At 37.0% G+C, this 24,021-nt stretch overlaps 1 protein-coding gene across 1 annotated transcript in view; it reads right to left on the bottom strand.

The window, feature by feature from the left end:
• Positions 1-386: 386 nt before the first annotated feature.
• The window catches only part of SLC26A7 (solute carrier family 26 member 7), a 77,298-nt gene continuing 53,663 nt past the window's right edge, over positions 387-24,021 (bottom strand). Inside the window, exons 14-19 of the mRNA XM_054590052.1 lie at positions 21,491-21,628; positions 19,782-19,830; positions 7,651-7,751; positions 1,550-1,604; positions 1,349-1,452; positions 387-422 (exon numbers count right to left, since the gene is read on the bottom strand). Coding sequence (XP_054446027.1) covers positions 387-422; positions 1,349-1,452; positions 1,550-1,604; positions 7,651-7,751; positions 19,782-19,830; positions 21,491-21,628 — 483 coding nt within the window. The remainder of the gene's footprint in view (positions 423-1,348; positions 1,453-1,549; positions 1,605-7,650; positions 7,752-19,781; positions 19,831-21,490; positions 21,629-24,021) is intronic.

The raw sequence follows: 24,021 nt of genomic DNA, 5'->3' as shown, positions 1-24,021 counted from the left end.
TGGGTTTTTACAAATGGTTTGCAAATGTTCTAAATTTCTTACAACGAAGTGTTTCTCAGTTTTACAAATTAACTTACAACAAAAAAGAAATAAAATAACACAAAGTACTATGGAAAAAGAAATAAATCCATGTTTACCTTTCAGCACGCTAAAACTAAATGCATACCAATTTTTATAAAATAATCTACTCAGTGAATCTGCTTACTAACAAAAATTGCTGGCAATTCTTGACCAAGGACTCTGTGGTTAAGAAGTCACATCATACTTGTAGGAGAGGTCATATGTAGGATCTAAACAACAACAACCACAAAAGGTTGTGCAGAATAGAATAAGGCCTATTCAGGGCAATTGCTAAAGACTAGAGCTGTGCTGCAGTAAGACGGGTCTCAGACTTCACTCTGGTCACTGAGTTTGCTTGAATTCTGAAATAGAAGAAGAAGAAATAAGCACATGCTGCTGACCAAAGAGCAGCAGTAATTGAAGCAAGCTGTCCAGCCAGGCTAAGGAAATAGTCTATGAGGCATCCAAGGAGAGCAGTTTCAAGCTCCCAGGCCAAGGTCAGGGCGCTGACTTTGAAATCAGCTCTACCACTTACAAATGGTATTTAACTTCTCTGGGCCCCAGTTTCCTCATTTCTAAAACTGGGTTAAATAATAGCATCTACAACATTTAGGAATTAATATGGGTAAAGCTCTTTGTATATTCCTAGAACATAACAAACACTCAATAAATGTTAAGATGTAATAATAATAATAGTATTCGTGTTAATATTTTGTAAATACATATAGTTCTGATCGAATATAATAGGACAACTCTGAGAGGCTGCTGTTCTATGAGGGTATGAGGAAAGGCAACATAATTTAAAGTCAAAGAAAAATTGCAGGACGTCAAGGCCCTGGGAACAGTTCTAAAACTAATCATAGAGCCCAGTATGCGGAAGATAACTTTGACACTTCAGATCGTGGGACTGCTGGGCTTTGTAAATACTATTTCCAAAGATAGCAACATAAGTCAAAGGTATTAGAGTAGAAAAAAAGCTATAATGCTATAGTCAGAGTTTTTGTATTTGACAAAGGTGGGTTCAATTTCCCAGGGTAGTGAATCCTGGAAGAAGCATTTATTTCATAAGCAAGCAGTTTATACTTAATGGGTGGTCACCAAATCCTCTATGCCATGATACTGTTGGAAGACCCAAATTATTAAACGATGTAGTAGAGGACTCTCGGTGGGGGGTGCATTTTAATAGATTTTTAGATACCAGTTGGGTAATAAGTTAATATTTAAAAAGCCCTTAATTTTACATCCTAATTTTTCTTGTAATTGTTGCATACCAACTTACTTGTCTCACTTTATTTGAATGGATGTTATTTAATGCAGCGGGTACCGATTTAAAAAATAATGGTGTCTCTGAGTCTAGATTTCCACAGTACTTCATTGCTTTTATCAAGGAAGCTACAAGAAAGCACAAGTGATATAAGGACTACATTGCAGCAGAAAAACTATGTTCAGTTACTCAAGGATCGTTAGCCAAGGACATTTCCTTTCTTACCTGTGCAATGGGATAACGAAACATCCACATTCTTGCTCTTACAGTCCATGTAAACCTGGAAGAATTAAAATAGTATACTCACAATTAATGTAGGATAGCCAACATGAAAAGATAAAACGGGCTTCAGAATCAAGAATTTCTAGGAAAAACTGCCAATGTCTATGATATCAGACCACCAGAGGGCGGCATTGCTACATAGTCAGGCATATCCGGGCACGCTTCCGAAGTGCCTTTGCAAAGATGAATGCAGCAGGGCATTTTATCTTTTGTACAAATAAGATTTTTCTTTTTTACTGAATTTATTGGGCAGAAACTGATTAACAAAATCATACAGGTTTCCGGTACACAATCTAGCACACGTCATCTGTACCCTGTACTTGTATTGTGGGTTCACCACGCCAAGTCTCCATCCATTATCATTTATCCCCCATACCCTCCTCCACCAGCCCCCTCCCCTTCCCCCAGCAATCAGCACACGGTTGTCCGCGTCTAGGAGTTTGATTTTCATTTTCACTCAGTCTCTACCCTCCCCCTCACACAACACCAGCAGCTGTCAGCCTGCTCTCTATGAGTCTGTCACTATTTTGCTTGTTAGTTGCTATTTGGCTGCTTACATTTTCCACTTCATTTAATAAAAATAAAAGAATTACCTCTCCTTCCCTCTCAGAAATATATAAAATTTTTCTTTTATTTGAAGTCAAGGATCAATTTGTGAAAGTGATGAAAACAGTTGACTTCAATATTTTTACAGTTTGTGCATATTCATGGACTCTCGAAATCCCATTCATGAATGGTAATTTGAGAAACTCACAATACTTGAAACCAAGTTTGATCACCCAACTTCCATTTTTAAAGGTCCATCAAGGGATCCTAAATAATTTGTTTGCCATACTGTAAGGTCTTGCCTCATTTAAGCCCAAGAAAATCTCAAATAAGAACCATTTATCAAAGGTTCTCATCTTAACCCAGAGCAAAGTCAGCCCATAAAACATGGTGAAAGTAAATGTAGAAGTTTCAGTAACTGTAAGATAGATTTTGTTATAAAATAGTGATGTATTTTACCATTGAAATGGAGAACGCTGTATTTAAACACATTCTAATATTATGCATAATACATCTAAAATTTTGCCTTGTATCCTTCTAGCATTAGCCAGTTCTATGTTAGAAGAATTGTAGAGCAGGAGATGTATCTCTCTGAGAATGAATAAACAAGCAAACAAATAAATAATACATGAGCTGAGACCTGGCCTTTGAATAAACGGCTCCTGTTTTTGTAAGTTACAATGATTGATTCAAGGTGACCTGTCAGTGTTTGACTTTTTCTTCAGCTCAGTAAAGCACAAACACATCGCTACAGGCAGTTTGTGGATGCTGATAAACATAATCTCCAGTTCCCTGACCCCTCCGGTGTCCTAAGTACAAAAATAAACAAAAGTCACTCCATTTCCTTCAACCTCTCATTGCTAGCAGAATGTTCCTTATACTAAAGCGACTAAGAAAATAATCCAGGCAGTGTTATTAAAAAGGAAGACACGCACGGCTGAGGAGAGTCTGTGGCTCTTTACTCTGGACCCTCTATCAGGATGGTTGCAACGAAGCTATGATGTTAGTTGCAATGATATTGTTTGCATTTTAAGAAATGACTTGCACAATAAGAACAAAGAATAGAAGGTAGCATTATTGAGTATTTACTAAATTCTACAAACTTTATGTTCTTTGTATGGAACGCATCATTTCTAAGTTCAGCTTCACTAAAGCTTAATGAAGTAGGTATTTCTACTTCAAGTTTATAGAAAAATGAACACATAAGCCCACAGCTTATAACTAGTTATATAGCTAACATCTGGACCCAGGGTTTGACTGTCTTTAAAACCTATGTTTTTAATATCCATCATAATATACTATAACCATGATGAAATACATAAAATAATAATAAGGAAATTAAAAAGGGCAAACTGATACAAAACTCCTGGTTTTATAAATACAGACAAAAACACTAGGCCAAGGGCAAATGTAATTTTCTTCCAATTTAAAAATAAAATGCATCTGTCAATTTATTCCATCATTTCATTGGGTAGTATTTTAACCAGGAAGATGATTTTTAAAAAAGCTTTTTTTCAACATGCCCAATACATAGATTATTTGAATTCCTTTAAATTTTCAACCTTAGATCATAAACTCAGTAGGAATAGGTAACCATTTTCTCCTCTTTACTAATTCTGTTGTGATCTGTAATACTTAGGGAGGACAGCTAATAAATATTAGAGCATATTCAGAAACAAATTTATAATATAAGAAAGAATATACATAGTTGCTTTTTTCCAGTAAAAGAACAATCCTAGCCCTGGCCAGGTGGCTCAGCTTGTTAGAGCATGGTTCCATACACCAAAAGGTTGCAGGTTCAATTCCTGGTCAGGGCACATACCTAGGTTGTGGATTCCACACCTAGTAGGGTGTATATGGGAGGCAACTGATTAATGTTTCTTTCTCACGTGGATTTCTTTTTTTTTACCTCTCTCTCTCCCTTCCTCTCTCTCTAAAATCAATAAACATATCCTTGGGTGAGGATTTTTTTAGAAAAACAATAGTAGTCTAGTGTTTCCCAAAATATGATCCTTGGACCACATGCCTTAAATTAGCTATGATTGTTTAAAATACAGGTTCTTGGGCCAGAACTAGGAACCAGAAAACTGCATTTCAAATGAGCACTTCATATGATCCTTATGCACAGAAATTTAACAACACTGCTCTAGATCTTGACTATAGGGAGAAAATAAAAATTCTGAGTACAAGAAGCCCTCCAGCGAAGAGGGACTATCTATTTACAGCCTAAATTTAGATGCAAGAAAGGTATTCATGTGGAACCCTATGCCAAATTGTAGAGATTTTATAGTGAACAAGAAAATAAAGGGGGAAAGGGTAGCTTACCAAAGATAGCTACTAGATTTAAAGCCTAGGGCCATTAAAATTATATTGTATTGCATAATTTATTTTCTGAATATCTGCTAACACTGAAACAAAATATTCATTTTACAAAATGAATAACTTGAGATCCAGACAGGCTAGCTGATCTCCCCAACGTCTCACAGCCAGTGTGATGTTGTGGAGACTACACTCTCAGACTGTCACATGCTAAGCAACTTCCTCTGCACATAATACAACTTGTCTTCATAGAAAAGCCATATTAAAGTTGACCTTTGCACTATCCTGAGTTTGGAAGGTTGGACATTTTAAAGTTAAAATACGAATAACAGAGACACGGTTATGAAACCCCCCCAAGAACGTCAAAATCTACAACATGAGGACTTTTAAAGATTACTGATCTTCACTGTTTAAAAGTCCGCGTCCAAATCCAACTCTGACCATGATAAGTAAATCATACACGACTATTCTATCCTCCATAAATAGGGAAACAGTGGGACAAAAACATACAAACAAAGGTTTTCAAACAGTGGGAACAGGCAGCACAGGACTGCGTTCCCCAAAACAGAGAAAACAAACGAGGTGAGCTCTCGGATCACCGTGGCTTCCTGTGGCCAAGCAGTTCTGGGGCCACGGCAGCTGGGAAAGGGGACCCAAGCAAAACAAAGCTGCTGCGCTAAGCCAAACAGACAGAACGGGCGTTCGGGAAGAATCGGTGGGTGTCATTTATGAGGGTAAAGGGAAGGAAGAAGACGTGCAGAGAACAAGCTCCAGAAATGCTTACAGGTTTTAACTTTTTGACTCAAGGCAAATCTGCACTTAGGGGGTACTGCCTGAGGCCAGGGTAAGAGACCCCGCAGGAGCGAATGCCGGAAGGTGAGGTGAGCTGAGCTGAAGCTGGTGGAGAACGGAGAACAGCTGGGAGACAAGTGGTGCCTCCTCCTCAAGACCCTCCCCCTAAATGCAGGTATTAAAGTAGGGAACCAATGGGAATAAGAAAAGGGGTATATTTCTTGTTGACTTAGTATTTACTCAAAGGAGAAAAGAAAATAAAAATCCAGAAGTGTCTGGAGTTTTCCTTGAATTGGCAAAATTAGGTGTTCTTTCATCTGTAGAAATGGGGGCTTGTGAGCTTTGTCAATTTTAGTGAAATAAAACTTATTTTTTGCATACCAGGATGTGTGGACGCTCCATGGAGATGACGGGATAGAGAAGGAAGCACCATCGTCCAAGAGGACAGAGAAAAACCCTGCAGTGGACACTATTTCAGGGACCACAAAGGGAATTGGGTCAAATTATATCAAGGAATGACGTGCGAGAAAACATCTTGTCACCGCCAAGGCTACTTGCTTATCATCAAAAGGACTTCTCGTCTTCTTTCTAGAAGCTTTAGGATAACTGATATAACCCTCGCCAAGGTGGGGCGAGGGACAGCAGGACTAGAATTAAGGCTTTCAGAATCCTCACTCACTACTTTGAGTTACAACTGGAATTTAAAACTTAAAAGAGAAAAAAGTACAGTCCATCAGAAATGTTCTAGCAGAAAAGGAATTGTTATAAAGATGAAGATGGTGACTCTCAAGCAGGACAATAAACAAAATGAGGTGGTGAATCAATAACTTGCCTTGGGCATTAGAATGAATTATTTTTTCATGATTACCCTTGAACAATTTACTGCTTTCACATAAATAACTCAGTTTCAATAGCTTTAAATTACAACAGAAGATACCTTACTTAGACACATCAAGAACAAGTCTTGCTGTAAGCTGATTATAGGCTCAATATACAGCATCTCCATCATTCAACAAAGTCCTTGGAATATCCACAATTCTCTGACACTGGGTAAAATGCTAGAGGGAAAATGATGAACAAAATGCAGTCCTTGCCATCTGAAGCTCTTGACTAGTTTGCACAGGAGAGACATGATCAGACATCTAGTTACAGAACAGTGAGGAGAGGTGTGCTGTTCTTACTACTAGGGTGTGCTGACTGAAAGCAGTCCGTGGTCTGCTTGGCTGTGTACCCGTCTGTGGCAGAGGCTGGACCAGCTGTTCTCTGAGGTTCTTTTCAATTCTTTTATTGAATTGAAAATCCTGTTTTTACAAGGCTGCTGTTCCCATTGCTATGGAAATGATGGTCATATGTATCACAAATTCAAACGCGGGACTGCAGGACTCAAGAGGAGGACAAGATGAGCTGTAAAGGGGCACAGCTTTCCTCCAAGCCAAATATCTTTGCTAATGAGCAAGTATGTTAAAAACTAAATGTGAAAAAGAAAGAAAAGCATATGAGAAGGCAATTGGCTGGGATGGTGGGATATGTGAGTGAGGTTCTTCGACAGATGTGCCCGGGGCGAGCTCAGTAGATAAATCTTAGCACCTTTCATTGGAACGTTTCTCAAGCCAAATGCTGCTCCCTGGACAATCTACAGCAGCAGCCCCCTTTTTTGATGTAGAAGGAGGCCAATGGGTCTCTCCCCAGGTAAAGAGGGAGATTTGTTGTCCTTTGCCCCGGGCCATCTCCTCTCCAGGTGACAGGTGACGCCTAACTTTAGGAGCTGCTCAGTGGCATCAGGACAAACGCTGGTGAGAGGAGAAAAACCACCGTCTTTCTGAAGTGCTTTCAGTTGTACCCTCCTTGGCCTGGGTCTTGGCGGGGAGATATTGTCTAAGGACCACTGTGCGCTGCTCGTCTCCTCTGAGAGTGTTTCAACCCCACTCCTGAAACACCCCTGAACCATCCCTCCCCTGCGATTGCAGGGAGATCCCATGTGGCTTGACTTTCTGTCTGAGACAGGGTTTCAGAGGGGCCCGGGGGATGAAGCTCCACGGTTAGCAGCAGAGTTTTCGCAGCAAAGCGGCAATCTCCCCTTTGAGCAGAGTTGGCTGGCATATGCGATGCCCACTACATCCTAAGTCTATCTTCATTTCTCTCTATCTCATGTGAATATCTCCCCCTAACGTCCCAACACATACACATACCTAGAGGCTTGATGGGATCTCCTGAAAAAAAGAAATGTACAGTAGTGGAAGGCGTAAAGTCCCACATCCTTCAGGGAGAATGGGTATGATGAGTGTTGGAACAAGAAGGGCCAAGATCCCAGAGCTGAGAGAGATGGTGAAAGCCCTTCTACTGAAGAGAAGAGAAGGCATCGGTCCAAACACAAGCTGTGTCAATACCTCAACAAGCACGGAGACTCCAGAAGAGTCGAAAAAGGTCACCCCACTGCAATCCAGGATCAAAGGACATTTCTCGTTTGGGCAGGGCTGTGACGCCTCTTCTGCAGGAGGAACACAGACTTGAGTTAAGGAGAATTCTTAGTTCTGCTGCTGATGTTGTTGAAAAGTGAAACTATAACGGCGGCCTTACGTTTAACAAGACTAATTCTGTACACTTTTGAATCTTTACATTTTCAATTAATTGCTAATTATTTCTAAACTCTGATTTTTCATTATTTGGATGTCATTTCGGGTAATTATTATATAACTCAGAGATGAAGATGGCCTGGGTTGATTACCAGTATCATTTCGTACATGCACAAACTGAACCCCAGCAAGCTTACATAATTTTGAAAGAAATACCTGGCAGTTAGTGCTCAACAGATGAAAACCAAGGCCTCATGACATTCTGCATAGTACTCCTCCCACAGTTATAGCACACGGGTTCCTTCACAGGTATGTCCAGAGGTAGGGCCCTGTTTTGAGGTGCCTGGAGCTTATACAATTTTGAAGTCATACTTTTAAAGAAAATACTCATTGCTGAACCTTGTCTCTTGGCCTTGGAAGGGGTCTGAGGGAGGGGCCCTGAAATTTAAGTTTCATTATGTTCATGGTAAATCTGCCTCTGAAAACACCTATTGGGAAAAATAAATTTTTTTACTTAGAAGTTCATGACCTCTTTTTCAGTGATGTTCTAAAGGCCACACTTTTCTCATGTGAAATGACGTGTTTCTGAAGCAATGACAGGCCACATCTGAGGTCCCTCTAAGGAGAAATGAGGCTGTCAGGGCAGACTTAGTAGGCTAAGATTTTGTCACCGTCAGAAGACAAAGTCCATCAAATAAATTCCAATTAATTCCTATGAAGTTCTCTAAAAAATAAATTCTTAGTTGAAACAACTTTGCCACTTAAAATAACCATGATTTTCTCTTATGGTATTATTACAAAGTGGGAATATGGTAGTTTCTCAATTAGCACTGACAGCCAGTATAAGGGAACTTGTGTATTTTTAACAACTTAGAGGAGAAAAACAGGTGAGTAGAAAATATAGAATAAATACTGAACATTTATGTGTAATAGTAACAGGAAAAGGAGAAATGCTACAAAGTAATTTTAATGTATTTGAAATTTGCTATCCAGGTATAGGATTTGCCTCTAAGTTTCACCTTTAGGTCTGTATGAGTAGTTATTAACTGAAAAATAAGTAGAACATATACTGTGTTCAAAAATTTTTTTCAAATGTAGTGAATGGAACCACTGTGAGGAAGGTCCTATGTCTTCCAGGAGCTTATCCAGGAGTGGCAAAGATAGGATTGGTAAATAAGATGATTTAAAACAAAAAAAAGAAAGGGAATTTACAAGAAGGGGGGGGTGTCTTCAAAGTGATTAAGAAAGCTACACGTAAAATTAGACTTGAAGGATATACATACGTTCAAAAAGTAGAAATGATATGGAGATGTGAGGACTCCCACCATGGAAAGAGCTGTAACTGAACACTGAGGGTAGCTGGAGACGTAAAACTCCTTCTGCTCCCGCCATGCGACCGACACTTAGTGAGGACCTACCGCGTGCCGGGCACTTCGGGTGCGCTTTCTGTTTCCCTATTTCCCCCATGGGAAGGAGGGGTAAGCAGTGAGTATAAATTCAGGCTGAGCTATCATTTGCCTAAAATAGCAAATTAGAACCTCAGTCAAAATGGGAAGTAACCACAATTTAGCTCATTTACTGACCACTCAGTAGTAACCATTATCATGCACTATGTGCCTAATTAAACATAGGACCTACTTCTACTATGCAAGGGCTCTTATTTAAATCCTCAGATATAATGTGTCCCTGCTTATTATCAGCGATATTAGGGAATTCTGATCACAGGAAACAGAAAAATAAGTATCCCAAGCAAAGAATAAACAGTGGACTGTTGACTGATGTTTATTAATTTTATCGTCTAGTCTCATAACACTCGCGCACAGGTCGGTGCTACATTAATTGGTTTATAAATACTTTATTGCACTTTGTTTAGAGTTAAAGAAAAAGAATTACTAGATTAATACTAAATAAGTTGCACATTATTTAATCGGTGACATGCATTTCTTTGCATATTTTTTTATTTATAAGTACATTTTTATATAATTTGGAAATATTTGATTGAATTTTCAGAGCATAAAAATCTCTAAAAATTAAACATTAAGTAGGCTTTCTTTAAAAAGTTTAATATTTACATGATATACCTATATAAAAATATATAATGGGTTAGATGTTTTCTTACCAAGTTAGATATAAAAATAGTTTTAATAATCATATTGACATTGTACCATGGAGTTCAATATTTAAAGGTTCCTATATACATACTTTTTAGTATACCTGTTTTAGAAAATAAAATGTATATTATTCCTTTAAAGGTTGTAGTGAATTAAAGTGAACTCATACCAGCTTTTCTGACATCTTTTCAATATGTCAATTGTGTCCATATCTCTCAATTCCATATTTAATTACGGCATGTGGGTAACTTGAAATTAGTCATAATAGAATATTTACACCATGGAAATCGGCAAATGCTACAAATCAGTGCTTCTCCACCATTCCACACCATATCCTCTACTCCAAGAGTTGTTTTTTAAAGATTTACCAGCACATTACTGGTATCATGTGGATATTCTAGTTAAGTATAAAGCAAATAGTCAGTAGTTTTTAACAATCAAATGGCTTTGATTAAATAAATGACTTAAAATACTACCACCGCTAATAATAGTTCTTAAAATGACAGTGATGACATAATTTGATATCAAAATTAGTCAATTCCTTTTTTTATCTACTTATACAGTTCTGTTTTTAACAAAATACATGTCTTTTATAATACAGCATACATTTCAAAATAAGCTACAATCTAAAATTCATAGCCCAAAACTTTATATAAAGTTATTAATATTTAATCCTCAAAAATTAAAAATTAAAGAAATTATATATTTTTCTGAGTTTTTTTTTATTTTTAAAAGGGGGGAATGGAGGGAGCAGGAGAGGGAGAGAAACATTGGTATGAGAGAGAAACACCAATTGGTTGCCTTTTATATATGTCCCAACTGGGGACTAAACCTGCAATGTGCCCCGAATGGAAGCCAAACTACAACCCACCGAGAATCGAACTGGCAACCTTTTTGGTCTTTGGGATGATGCTCAACAAACTGAGCCACACCAGTCAGGGCAATTTTTCTGAGATCTTTAAACCTTATTCGTTATTTATTAGAAAACATAATTGTCATTTGTATTAGCTGCAAGAGAAGCTTAGTAAAAATAAACTATCATCTGAAAAAATACTAGCAGCTAGTTTGTTTAGAAGATGTCAATGCATTACTTTCCTAAAAGAAGCTACATAAATTATCATTCATAACGATAACTATATGGCATGAGCTCTAACATTCCCATTTGTTAGCTGGACAGTCATGGCTAATCAATCATAGTACCTTTTCCATTGAGGTCAAAGAGGACCTGAGAATTTTTATCTATCAACTCAGTGCTTTAGGAAGCCACTGTGAGTTCATAAGAAAGTTATTTGTCAATCTGAACTTAATACTACAGTGAAAAATTAATCTATGTATATATTGTAGAGAAAGATTAATTACTGGATCTAAATGACTAGAAAATGGTGCTAAAAAAGGTACAGAAAATTCTTTAAAAAACAAGTTTCCTTTTTTATCCTATCACATTTATTTCACTTGTAATTTATACTTGCCATTTATATTTTGTGTAATCATTTCATAATTGATTTGTTGATAATTTATTAGAATATTTGGGTTTTATCAATAGTGATCCAAAAATTTCCCTTTCATTGTCTCATTGTGGACTTATTTTGTATTACATTTTTACATCTGAATTTCTTCTTTTCTGTTTCTTTAATTAATATGTGCATATTTTTAGACCATCCAAAACAAAAAAAATAAAGTAAAAGAGCTGTGCCATGTAGTTATAGATAATAATTTAAGTAAGTTATTTTAACAGAAGTAATTCACGATGTCTTCAGTAAGTAAAAAAAGACATTTAATGGGAAAGTTACCATTTCACTCAAATGAAACTTTAAATACAATGGAGATTTCTGAAATCATTCCAAAAATAGATGACATTTTCTTTTATACAATATCCTCTCAGTCCTACCATTGTACTGATTTTATGGCTATAACTATGTGCTCTAAGCTTTTAAGTAAATCAAACAGTACAATAAAAATCACATTGTCCTAGAAAAGAGTAAAGTGAGTTCACAGCTAATATCCTGCATTAAGCAAAATGAGGTAAGCTTGGAGCATGTGCACAGGAAACAACTAATCTATATCCATGTAGGATGTGGTAAATGATGGGCTTTATCTACAGAAAACAACATTTTAGAAAAAAAATAAACAATCAGTTGTGGGCGGGCAATTAATTCCAGACTGTAGAAGTTAGCTCTTTCCTGTTGAATATTCATTAACACCTTTAATTAAAAAATGTTCATGGTTGAATAATTTAGGAGTGCGTTCCATAAACTTCAGTAAGTTCTTGACAGTCTGTGAAGACACATAATTTTTTTTAAAAAGGCATTTTTCTGTTGATATCGATTAACTAATGAGAAGCAGATTTGCATCTTTAATTTGCCAAGAAAACAAAAAGATAAAAACTATTTAGGACAAACGACAACACCATCTTTTGAAAACATAATATATGTATTATTGAGCATTTCATTTAATCATTCATTCATTCACTCAAGCACTTAATCAATATAGATGTTTTGGGTGCTTATAATAAGCACTGTCCTAAGAAATGCAAGTAGACTGGTGAACAAGAGAGATGATGGTCCCTGCCTCAGTAGACTCATAACCAAGTTAGTCAACTAAATTAATAATTTGAAGTATAAGAACTCTGGAAAAACTAGGCAGAACGTGCTAAGGTGGTACAGGTGTGACTTGATGTAGTAGACAAAGGCCCTCAAAAATGCCCATATCTGAATCCCCAGAAACTGTGTATAAGTTGCCTTGTATGGGAAAGAGACTTGCAATTTCATTAAAGTAAGGCTTTGATTTGGCATTAAAATGGGGAGATTATCCTGTATTATTTAGGAGAGTTCAATGTAATTACAAGGTCTTTCTGAGAGAGAGGCAGGTGGTCACAGTCAGAGGAGATGCGGTGATGGAAGAAGAGGCCAGAGAGAGGTTTAACTGCAGGTTTGAAGAGGAAGGAAGGGTGATGAGAAATGTAGGTGGTCTCTACAAATTGTAAAGGGCAAGAAAATAAATAGATTTGCCTTCAGAAAAAAAATCTCCAGAAAAAAAACAGCCCTGTTACACCTTGATTTTTCTCCTGTAAGATTCATTTCAGCCTCTGTCCTCTAAAACTATAAGACAATACATTTTTGTCATTTTAAACTACCAAGTTTATGAAAACTTGTTATAAAAATAATAGGAAACCAATACAGCTAGATGGCTAGCTTGGGGGAGTGGTGGGTTGTAACGAGGTACAACAGGTCCCACAAAGGGAGATTTGTAACAGGGTCCAGAATTTGGGGTGCCCTAGAGCAAAATACAGGACATTCTCCCACCCCTACCCCCAAGGCATGCTGCTGTGGGAGAATGGAGACCTGGAGCTGGGCCATTGTGAGTCATTTTGCATGTCAATAACAGGAGGATAGCTTCAAATCTCATATGCAAATACGGTTATTTTGCATATCAACAAGGATAACAAGGATGGTTTGCTAACTTAAACCCAGGATGTAACTGGGGGCAGGTCCGGGTTATAGTGCCTGCTGAGGGAGTTGGAAATGGGGTTACAGGGAAAGATTCGTGCCAAGATTTAAACGCAGGTGCAGCAGCCATACTACAGGCTTCTGACCATGCAGTTTTGGGAGCAGAGTGGGGGCTCTTGTGACCACGTGGCTTAGGAAGCAGGAGAGCAAGATGTAGCAACCATGCAGAGCAGCTCCCCCCGTTATAGCACGAGTATATGAGAGCTTGGAGATGGTTGGCTCCACGCCGTGAGGGAACCATGGGAAGACCATGCAGGAAGGAAAAGGAAGAAAGCATTCTTAGTGGGCCTTGAGAAGGTGCCATGTGGTTTTGGATTAAGAACTGGAGATCGCGGCGACACAGGTGATGGTGCTGGGAACCGGGAGAGGCCTGCACAGCTGAGCCTGGACTTCTTTTTCTTCTGAAGGGCGGTACCCCTGACTGGCCTGACCAGGCAAAGAGGTAAAAGGCAGGACTGTGTGTGTTGGTGGGTGTTTTAAAGGGATTTTGAGATTTAACAGTGACATTTAGCCATTACTCAAAACCTGTATAACTTTTGAATAAATAGCTCCTTTTCATCAAACTCTACCATTGAGAGAAACAATTTCTAACGGCAGTGGGCAAAGAACCGAGAACAGAGGGACCCTGGGGAAGAGGGCATTGTTTCGGTAATAGCATCTGGGTCCCTGAAAATGAGCCCAGCATTTGGTAACAGGGTGGTAAGTGAGGGTAGGGAGCTTATGTTTGACCTCAGCATTCATTATGTCAAAAATTATGCCTGCCTTTTTCAGCTTTAAACATGCAGCACTGACCATTGTGCCCAGGACTTAAGAGATGTTCAATACTTAGAAGAAATATTTGCTAAGTGAACCAAGACTTGCATTAATTAATGCAGAAATTAAAAGACAGGTGATGTGTGGGCTGAGACCTGGAAGAGAATTTGAAGTTACACAGGTGACAAGGTGGCAGAAGTGAATCTGGAAAATCACACTAAGAGAGACATTGACAGGGGGCCTCTTGGTAATGGCACAACTTCAGTAATGTGTTTTGGGACATAATCTACTAAACATGGTAACGTAAGATTTCTCCACATTTGAGCACTTTTTATTTTTTTCATTCAGAGAAATATGATGGCTTCCATCTTATTATTTACATAGCTTATTTTATGTATTTTGAGTATTCATTTATATGTTCAACTACAAACCTTCCCCTTCTGTAAAGTTTGTTGAAGAGGAGTTATTTTTACTCTTCTCTTTCCCACTCCCTTGCTCAGCTAATGTCTCCCTTTGCTTTAGTTACTTTCAGGTTGATTAGATGGTCCCAAAAACCCACTGGTTGTCTCCCGTGTGACCTCTCAGTATCTTTGTTTCTTTTTAATCTTCACCCAAGGATATGTTCATTGATTTTAAAGAAAGAGGAGTGGAGAGAGAGAGAGAGAGAGAGAGAGAGAGAGAGAAACATCAGTCAGTTGCCTCTAGTACCTGCCCCAAACGGAGATTGAACCTGCAACCTAGGTATGAGCCCTGACAGGGAATTGAACTCACAGCCTTTTGGTGTATGGGATGATGCTCCAACCAACTAAGCCACCCATCCAGGGCACCTCCCATATCTTAAGTTCACCATGCTCCAATATAAACATATCTTCTCTCCTAGCTACCCTCCAAGGTTCCCTGTTACCCCAGTATAAGAGTTTAAAAGCTTCAAAATCATCACTTGTATTGCCCTCTTCCTTTCTCTACAACCAAACAATGTGAGCTGTGTTCATTACATGCTGAAATCTCTTTGAAGTGCATCCTTTTTTTCCTCCAATTTCATAACCCTGTGGCCAAACCAGAAGATGTTGCCATTACCTTCTCTTCTCTGGATTACAACCAGCCCACCCTTCTTGTATGCATCCTTGCAGACCACATTAAGATCAATACTCATGATTCCCAGCTTTAAGTGCCCTTTCTTGTCTGTATGCATGTCTGCCTCTGACGGGAGCTCTAGTTCTGCCTCTGTTCCTAACCAACTGCATGATCCAGAGTAAGCCATTATCCCTTACAGGCCTCAACTTCTTCATCAGTAAAATGAATAGTATACTATTACTTAATTGAAAATGAAAGCATAGTATTTCCTCATTACCTATTTAAGCACTGTTAAAAAGAAGAATGTCTGTTGAAAACTGTAAAGTGCTATACAAATATTATAATTTTCACTTACTGGCCAAGTATAAAAGATAATGCAATGGAAATGATAAAAGCACCGTTTGCCTTAAAATCTAGTTAAAAGGAAAATATGCACAAATAAAACAACTCTATAACTATATAACGCTATACATTTGAGTGAAGTGTGTGGAAGTCTCTGGTTCACTATTTTTTATGATCTCCATTTTATAGCTGAAGACACTGGATTCCAGGCTGTACTTCACTGTACATTTCCCTGCATGGGTCTTTTTGACTTATTTTTGTACTTAATGGGATTGCCAAGGATTCTGTCCTTCAATTTACTTTACTTCTCTATTACATCTTGAAAAAAATATAAGATTTAGATTGGCACAGAAGGGACATGGTTATACTTGAGAGAATCCAAATAAAAACTCAGAGCCAGGGATAATTTAGATGTAGGGGTCATTAACTGATCTAACTTGAGGGAGGGCTCGTGCACTCGCTAGTAGAAGGGGAAGCACTTTGTGAAGATAAAGAAGAGTTTTAGGTGCCATGCTCAAGAATGAGCACTTGATTCTCAGAAGGGAACCTTTGTCATTTTTCTAAGCATAAGAGAAATTTTAAGTAAAGATGATTTAAAAATCAATCTCATTACATCACAAAACAGAATAAAGCCGAAATGGCAGTTACATCTCAGCTTGTATGTCAGTATCAACCATTGGTGGTGGCTTCTTGTAGCTCATTGTTTAGAAGATTCTCGGGCTACTTTGTCTCATAGGAGGAAGTGCCTTGATCCATTAGTTAGGTCTAATGTAAGTGCAAGACACTGGGCATTTTATATTCATGGAATAAAACCAAGAGTGTCTCAGCAGGAAAAAAAATATGAAAATCATACAGATTCATTTTGAAAATGGTTAAAGACAGAATAAGACTAACAGAAGTGAAAAAGTGAAGGTAGTAAAACCAAAAATTATGGGTAATTATATTGTAATTGGAGTTAAATTGAGAAAGGAAATAAAGAGCAGGAAATGTAACCTTAGCATTTAAAGCACAGGGAGATGGAAGCAAGGTGGTGTTCCTGAAAAAGGAGAGATGCGAAGCCCCAGACACTTTGGAGTGTCAGAGGAAGGGAGAGAAGGAGGATGCCAGAAAAATTCTGGCCAACCAGTTCTGACTCCTATAAAAGGGCTGCTGACACCTAAGGTTTCATAAGAATACAGCAAAGTGACCGTGCCCATCAGCTACTCTTCTTGTGCAAAGTGGGCCTGGTCTAGAAATGCAGAGGTAAAAAATGCTCTAAAAAATGTGTAACACTCAAGAAAACATTAAATAAGTACTATGTTACATATAGTATACACATACATACTATATATAATATATAATAGTTTGTCCAGAAAAAGTCCAACCATTGTTAATATAACAAGAACAGTTTGCAATGTCATTGTAACCTGGCAGCCAAGGAGGGTGGACTGGAATGAGCATGCATCAACAGTGATGACTTCAGTGTGCTATTCCGTGGGGAAGGTAGACGCCATTGAGTGAGCACGTGTACTCTGTGGCTGTCACATTCAAAATGACTGAATGGGTAGAGCAACCAATCTGCATCAAATTTTGCATTAAGCTTGAACATGACTCCACCAAAACTATTCCAATGATTCAGAAGGCCACAGCTACGGGCAACTGGTGATGGGTAGCTTCATGGACAATGTGCCTACTCATGCATCACGTCTCATGCAGAGTTTTTGGCAAAACATCAAATCTCCCAGGTGACTCAGCCCCCCTATAGCTCATATTTGGTGCCTTGAGACTTGCAGTTTTTCCCAAAACTAAAATCACCTTTGAAAGAGAAGAGATTTCAGATTGTTGATGAGATTCAGGAAAATACGTCGGGTACCTGACAGTGATTGGGAGAACTGTGTGAGTTCCCAAGGTGCCTACTTTGAAGGGGACTGAGGCATCATGGTCTATGGACAATGTTTCTTTTATCTTGTATCTTATTCAATAAATGTCTCTATTTTTATATTACATGGCTGAATACCTTCTAGATATTACATAATGCTTACAGTATTATATAAGCATTATTTTATAGCACAAGGCAAGAAACAGAAAATTTGCCATAGGAAGTCAGAAAAGACCAGAGAAGCTAACGTCTGAGCACACCCATGTTGATAAGGGTCATGCAAATGATTCATGTACTTATACAATATTTATTTTATTGTTTTATCCCATGTCATATATTTGTTTAAAATATATACAGTAATGTAATAAATATTATAGTGTGTATTTTGTTCTCATACCAACATTCTATACATTCTTATACTGTTATTAGATACTTTAGTTGTTTCCAGATTTGGGAAAATTATTTTTAAAAGTTACTATGAACAATCTTTATATATTTCTAGGTACATATATTAAAAGATTCCTTTTTTATTGTCTTTAGGAGTGAAAAAAGTTAATATAGCTCAGCTTTTTCATTTTTTTAAGTTTGTATAAATGGAATTGGAATTTTAAAATATTTTCTCTTGCCTTGTTTTTTTCCCCAATCATGTTTATAAGATTTATCCAATTTTCATTTTTATATCTATACCATATAATAAATATATCAAATAAAAACTCAAGTATATAAATATATGCAGTTGATATATACCTTCTAATTTTTGTGTGAACTGAGAGCTCTTTTCAGATTTGGATAGTTACAAACAGCACTGTGTGAACAGTCTTATTTGAGTAACTTGCTGCACATAAGCTCTCATTTATTTAGAATGTATAACTAGAAGTGGAATTGCTGGCCATGTGGTATGTGTGTCTTCAACTTTTCATGATATCGCCAAACTCCTCCCCAAGGTGGTTGTACCAGTTTACGCTCCTATCAGCATTTAGAGTTTTCTTGCTGCCCTCTATCTCCACCAACCCTTAATGTTGTCAGATTTTACCAGTTATATATAGTGTTATTTATTGTGCATTTGATTTAGATTTCTCCAATAATTATGAATAATAATTGTGAAGCATATTCTCATATATTTATTAGAAAAACTGAAAGTGTCTCCTTTTGAGAAAAGCTTGTTCATGCCTTTTGCCTACTTTTCTATTGGACCACCTACTTTTTACCTGTTGGTTTGTTGGGGAGTGCAATTCTTTTTTGTTATATCTATCTTCTTTTACTCTGGCTTACCTTTCATGCTTTATTTGGTGCTCTTGATAAATAATCTAGCGAAGTTTAGTGACCATTGCCTTTATGCTTAATGCTTTACAGTTTTTGTATATATTCTCTTCTAAATTTAAATTTCTGTCTACCACTCTTAGGCCTTTGTTTCTCTTGGTATTAATTTGGGTGTACAGTATGAGAGAAAGGTGTAATTTCATTTATTATGGGTGCGTGATTGTCTCATCATTGTGTACTAGCAACTCTGTCTTTTTCCCATTGCTGTGCAGTGCCACTTTCGTCACAAATCAACACCAATGTATGTGAGGAAGTTTGTTTGTTTGTCTTTTTGCCCCTTTGAGTTCTACTCTCCTGTTGATCTGTTCATTTATCTATGAACCAATACCATACTGCACTGATTATTAGAACTTCATAACACATCCTGACCACTAAGAAAGCACATTGTCCCTCTTGTTCATATATTTTAAGACTCTTGCCTATTCTTGGCCATTTGAGTTTCTATTAACAATTTAGAATGAGCTTATCAATTGCCATTAAAATATTTTATTGGGATTAAATTTATACCTATAAATTCATTTAAGAACTGATATATTTTTTATATTGTGTATACTAAACAATGGATATTCCCCTTCCTTTATTTATAAATACCATATATTTAAGTGTTTTGACTATTTTTAATGCCTTGAGTTTTATATCTTCATCCTGTGTAGGTTTGTACATCTTTACATAGATTTACTTCTAAAAGAGAGCAGGAGGCAAGAGTAGGAGGAGGGAGATAAAGAAGAAAAAGAGAAAAAAGAGAAGAGAAGAGGGAGGAGGGGAGAAAAGAAGGACCGAGAGCAGGGAAGGGAGGAGACGAGACGGAGACGGACAGGAGGAAAAAATGGGAGGAAGGAGAGGGAGGGAGTAGAGGGAGGAGAAAAGTCAGGAAGAGAGAAAAAGGACAGAGGAAGGAGGCAGAGAAGAAGGAGAAGATATCCTTCTCTGGTATATGTTCAAGTCAGAACACTTTATTTAAAAAAAAAAAAACTGACTCACCATTGCAATTGCCATTAGATTGAGAACTGAGCAATGTATTTTGTTCACACTGAAATAAAAAGAAATATAAAGAATCATAACATTATAAAAATTCATCTCTGTCCCTGAAAAGAAGCACATTCTTTTCTCCTTAGATAACAAAAATAACTACTCTCCAATAATTATTTTCCACAGCCTATTTTTTCAGAATGGTAAATATAACAAGCTGAAAGAATAAAATGGTCATTAGCTCTAAGTATAAATTTTCTCAGTAAGACAGTATGTTATCAAGTCAGACTATCTCCTTTAAAATATTTTATGCACAACTGTTTTGATTTTTGATCAAGAATTAAAATTTTTCATGTGTTTTCACATAGCATATCCAATCAGAAATTAACTTGATTAACACAGCATTCTTTGATAGAGAATCACTACAAAAGTTAACTGTTTATCTGAAGATCCATGAAAATGTCTGAGAAACATTCCTGATTTATGGAAATGCTGAAGAATAAAAATGACTCCATATCCTATAAACTTCTTAAAATTGAACTTCTTAAAATTGAATGGAGTATGCTACCCATTTCTCAAAAAAAAGTATTATTGTTAATTATTATTATTGTTAATTATGACAATTGATTTCTGCAGTATTTACTGTATTCTGAGGAATTCACATTAATCATTTAATCCTCAGAACAATTCTATGAAGGTACAAATCTCATTTTTGAAGAAAATTTAAAAATTTCTAAATTTTGGAAAGGTTAAATAACTTGACCAAAGTCACAAAGCTAGTAAGAACCTGGATTAACACCTGAGATCATACATTTACTTTGCAAGCCTCATGCTCCAAACTGCTCAGTCACACTATTTGAAATCAATTTTCATCTTGGAGGCTGACTACAGAACATACAACTACTTTCCTTTCTACATACCTGATGGTGCAGATTATATATTTTAAGCGTGGTTCTGACAGTTACCAAGTAATTCCCACTAGGTTATTTTACATCATGGGGCTGGTGATGATTAAGTTACCCCAAAAAGGGACTACTTCCTGAAAGAGAGTCAACAAATGTGAGTTTCCTTTTACTAGTTTTAAAAGTGCTGGTCTGAAACCTTCCATGCTGAAGAATTCTGAATAATTTATGTAAATACTCCAACCATAAGGAGGTGCGAAATGACTGCACACTCTTGAAGTACAGGCTGCACTTAAGAGACTTGCTTCCAAAGGGTACAGTAGGGAAAGGGGGAAGTAGTGTATAACTGCACAGTGAAGAAGCCTGACAAATGCTACCTTATCCAGGTGACAAAGTGAGTCAATATCAACAGTGATAAATCATGTTGGTAGTATGTACCCTTGATATAATGTGATGAAAATGACACTTCACATGCCTAATTTTCCTTCTAAAATTTATATCCCCAGTCTTACAGTGAGAAGAACACCAGATAAATCCAATAGAGGGAAATTTTACAAAATACCTAACCAGACCTACTCAAAACTGTCAAAGTCATCAAAAAAAGTAAGTCTGAGAAACAGTCGCAGCAAAGAGGAACCTAAGAAAAGACAACTAAATGTGATGTGATATTCTAGATGGAATCCGGAAACAGAAAGAGGACATTAGGTAAAACTAAGGAAACTGAATGAAGCATGAACTTTAATTAATTGATATATTTTAGTATCATGATATAGGGTTACCTGTATCATGACATCGTAATCATGAAAGTGTTGGTCCTACCTTGCTCATATCATCAAGTGGCTGATTGCTGGCATTTTCCTTTTGCATTGCATTCATTAGATCAGCATAAAACTTCTTTGCATTCAGAAAAACAAGTGGTTTGTTTATTGAGATAATTTTTGCCTGTTGCAGGGTTTCCTTCAGGAGGAGAAAAATATTAGATTCAGAGAACTGAATAAAATAAAAAAGGATAACTCTATCCAATAAATCTCAATCTTACAAGTCCAAATGTTGTTCAGTCATGGAAGCAATCTCTTAGCTAACATTTTTATTACTAAAATATATTTGGAGAACTTAATACACTATCATGTTCTTAGGGAAAATATGTACTTTCTCTTCACTAAGAAACATTAACAACCATGAGATAAGTCTAAAGTTTTTCAGAAAGTGGCTCTTATATGAACTTACTAGGTTTTGGGGATGCAATAGCCAAGAATACCCAAAGAGTACAGGGAAATTTTATCCTTCCAAAACTACCTCTCCCACTCAAAATAAAATTTAAAAATTTATTTAATTAACCATGAATATTTAAAAAAAACAAAAGGATGTCCTAAGGGTTCAAACTGGCAATCATTAACTTCACGATGACATAGTTTTCCCTTGGCTGGTGTTTTACTTTACAAGTGTGATAGGCCTAATGAGAGAAAGAAACCTTGCAGTTGTTTCAGGAATTTCATTTCACTTTGGGCTGGCCTTGGCCCTGCATTGCCAGGATGTAGGTAAGGCACACAAAAGAGAGAAGGAAAAGTTTCAATTTGAAAAGTATCTACTTTGGCCATTTGCCCAGGTCTCCCTGGCAGCAATTGATGGTATGCAACTGAAACTGTGATCTTTCGGGCAGGAGTCTGACCTAGCAATTGAGAGGAGGGTATGTTCTATGATATGACAACTCCAAACCAACTACGCAAAGCATTACTCTTTCAGGCTTTAGTATTTACATAAAAGAGACACAGAAAACAGTGCAGCATCCAAGCAGAGGAAAAAAAGATCAAAGAAATATTAAGTATGTGAATCTAGACTATTCATTGAAACTTTCTCAGTTTTCTCATATTTAAAATTAGGTAATTATTTAAACTAGATTATCTCATGAAGTTCCTATAGCTACCCAACTGATTACACAGTAGAAAGTGAAGAGATTTGCTACAAATAGCTCAAGAAAATAAAAAGCCTTAAATTACCAAACCAATTTCTAATCAAGAGTAAATCTCTTACAAACCAAAAAAAAAACAAAAACCCACAATTCTTGGGCCTGTCATATTTAGTTATTACAAAGTTCCCCATCTTATATCTACCCACTAATCATACTATGATTGTGCCAATACATTGTTTTCTGTTAATATTACATTTTTTTTACAGAAGAGCCGTGGGGATGTAAAATACAGTATAGGAAATGGAGTAGCCAAGGAACTTATATGCATGACACATGGCCATGAACAGTGGTGAAGGGATTGCCTGAGGGAGTGGGGGGTGCTGGGTGGGGTGGGGCAAAGGGAAACGTTGGGACAACTGTAATAGCATAATCAATAAACTATAATTTTAAAAAAGATACGTATTTATTAAAGAAAAAGATTCAAATTGCACCAGAAAATAAATTCTCGATGGAGTTGAATTCATCAAGTGGGAAGAACTATCCCAAATTGAGAATGACTGTTGCATATGAAAAAGGTGTGCAAGAATGCATGTATGGAAGAGAGGAACGACAGATTGCCACCAAGCTAAATTTAAGTTTGACCCAACCATTCGTATTTAAATCACACTCTCTTAGGTTGATTCTCTCTTATTTTTTATTTAAACATTAAATAACTAGTGAGATATAATATTCTAATAAAATTAAGATTTTTGTGTGACAGTTGTTACTCAGGTGTGCAACTGGACTGTAACCAACTGAAGTTTAAAGACATGAAAAAATTGTCATCTTCCTACAAACACCTTCGTTCACTTCCCCAGGTATTTAGTCTGAGAAGGTAAAAATTTTAAAGAATTTATTAACCAGTGACCTCTAAGGTGAAAAATGATCAAACTCCAATTCTGTTTCAAAGCTAAGAATGCCAAGGCTAATGTACTGATATATAGCTGTATGCGTGGGGTAGATACATAAAGGAATTTGGGGCACCAAGAGTCAGTCTGGGACTTCGAAAAAGCACTAGATTGCCACATAAAATTTAAAGAAAGAAAATTTAAACGAAGAGGAAAGGTAAGAAAGGCAACACTGGTGGAAGTAACTCTCTGTGAAGCGAATCTTTTCACACGTATTCAAACAAGCTTCTGGTGTCCTAGAAGGACTGTTGGTGCTACTTCTTAGTCTGGGTCTACTCAGAAATGCCCTGACACTGGTCCTGCTGGTGGAAGGCCAGTTCTCTGTTCTGAGGGTAATCATGAGGTACTGGAACGAGGAAATGTAAAAAATAAAGAAAACCGTTAGCCAAACATTTACAAAACAAGTTCAAAGTGAGGGCAGTTGGCAAAAAAATCCATCCAAGGCAATATTTTTTTCTTACTTTAAACTTGTTTTGGCCATCTGTCCCTTGGAA

This window comes from Pteronotus mesoamericanus, unplaced genomic scaffold, assembly GCF_021234165.1.
Source record: "Pteronotus mesoamericanus isolate MK-2021 breed Mesoamerican mustached bat unplaced genomic scaffold, CSHL_Meso_final scaffold_174, whole genome shotgun sequence".
NCBI classification, from domain to species: Eukaryota; Metazoa; Chordata; class Mammalia; order Chiroptera; family Mormoopidae; genus Pteronotus; species Pteronotus mesoamericanus.
The sequence above is the reverse complement of the archived record's forward strand: the minus strand, read 5'-3'. Positions and strand labels throughout refer to the sequence as shown.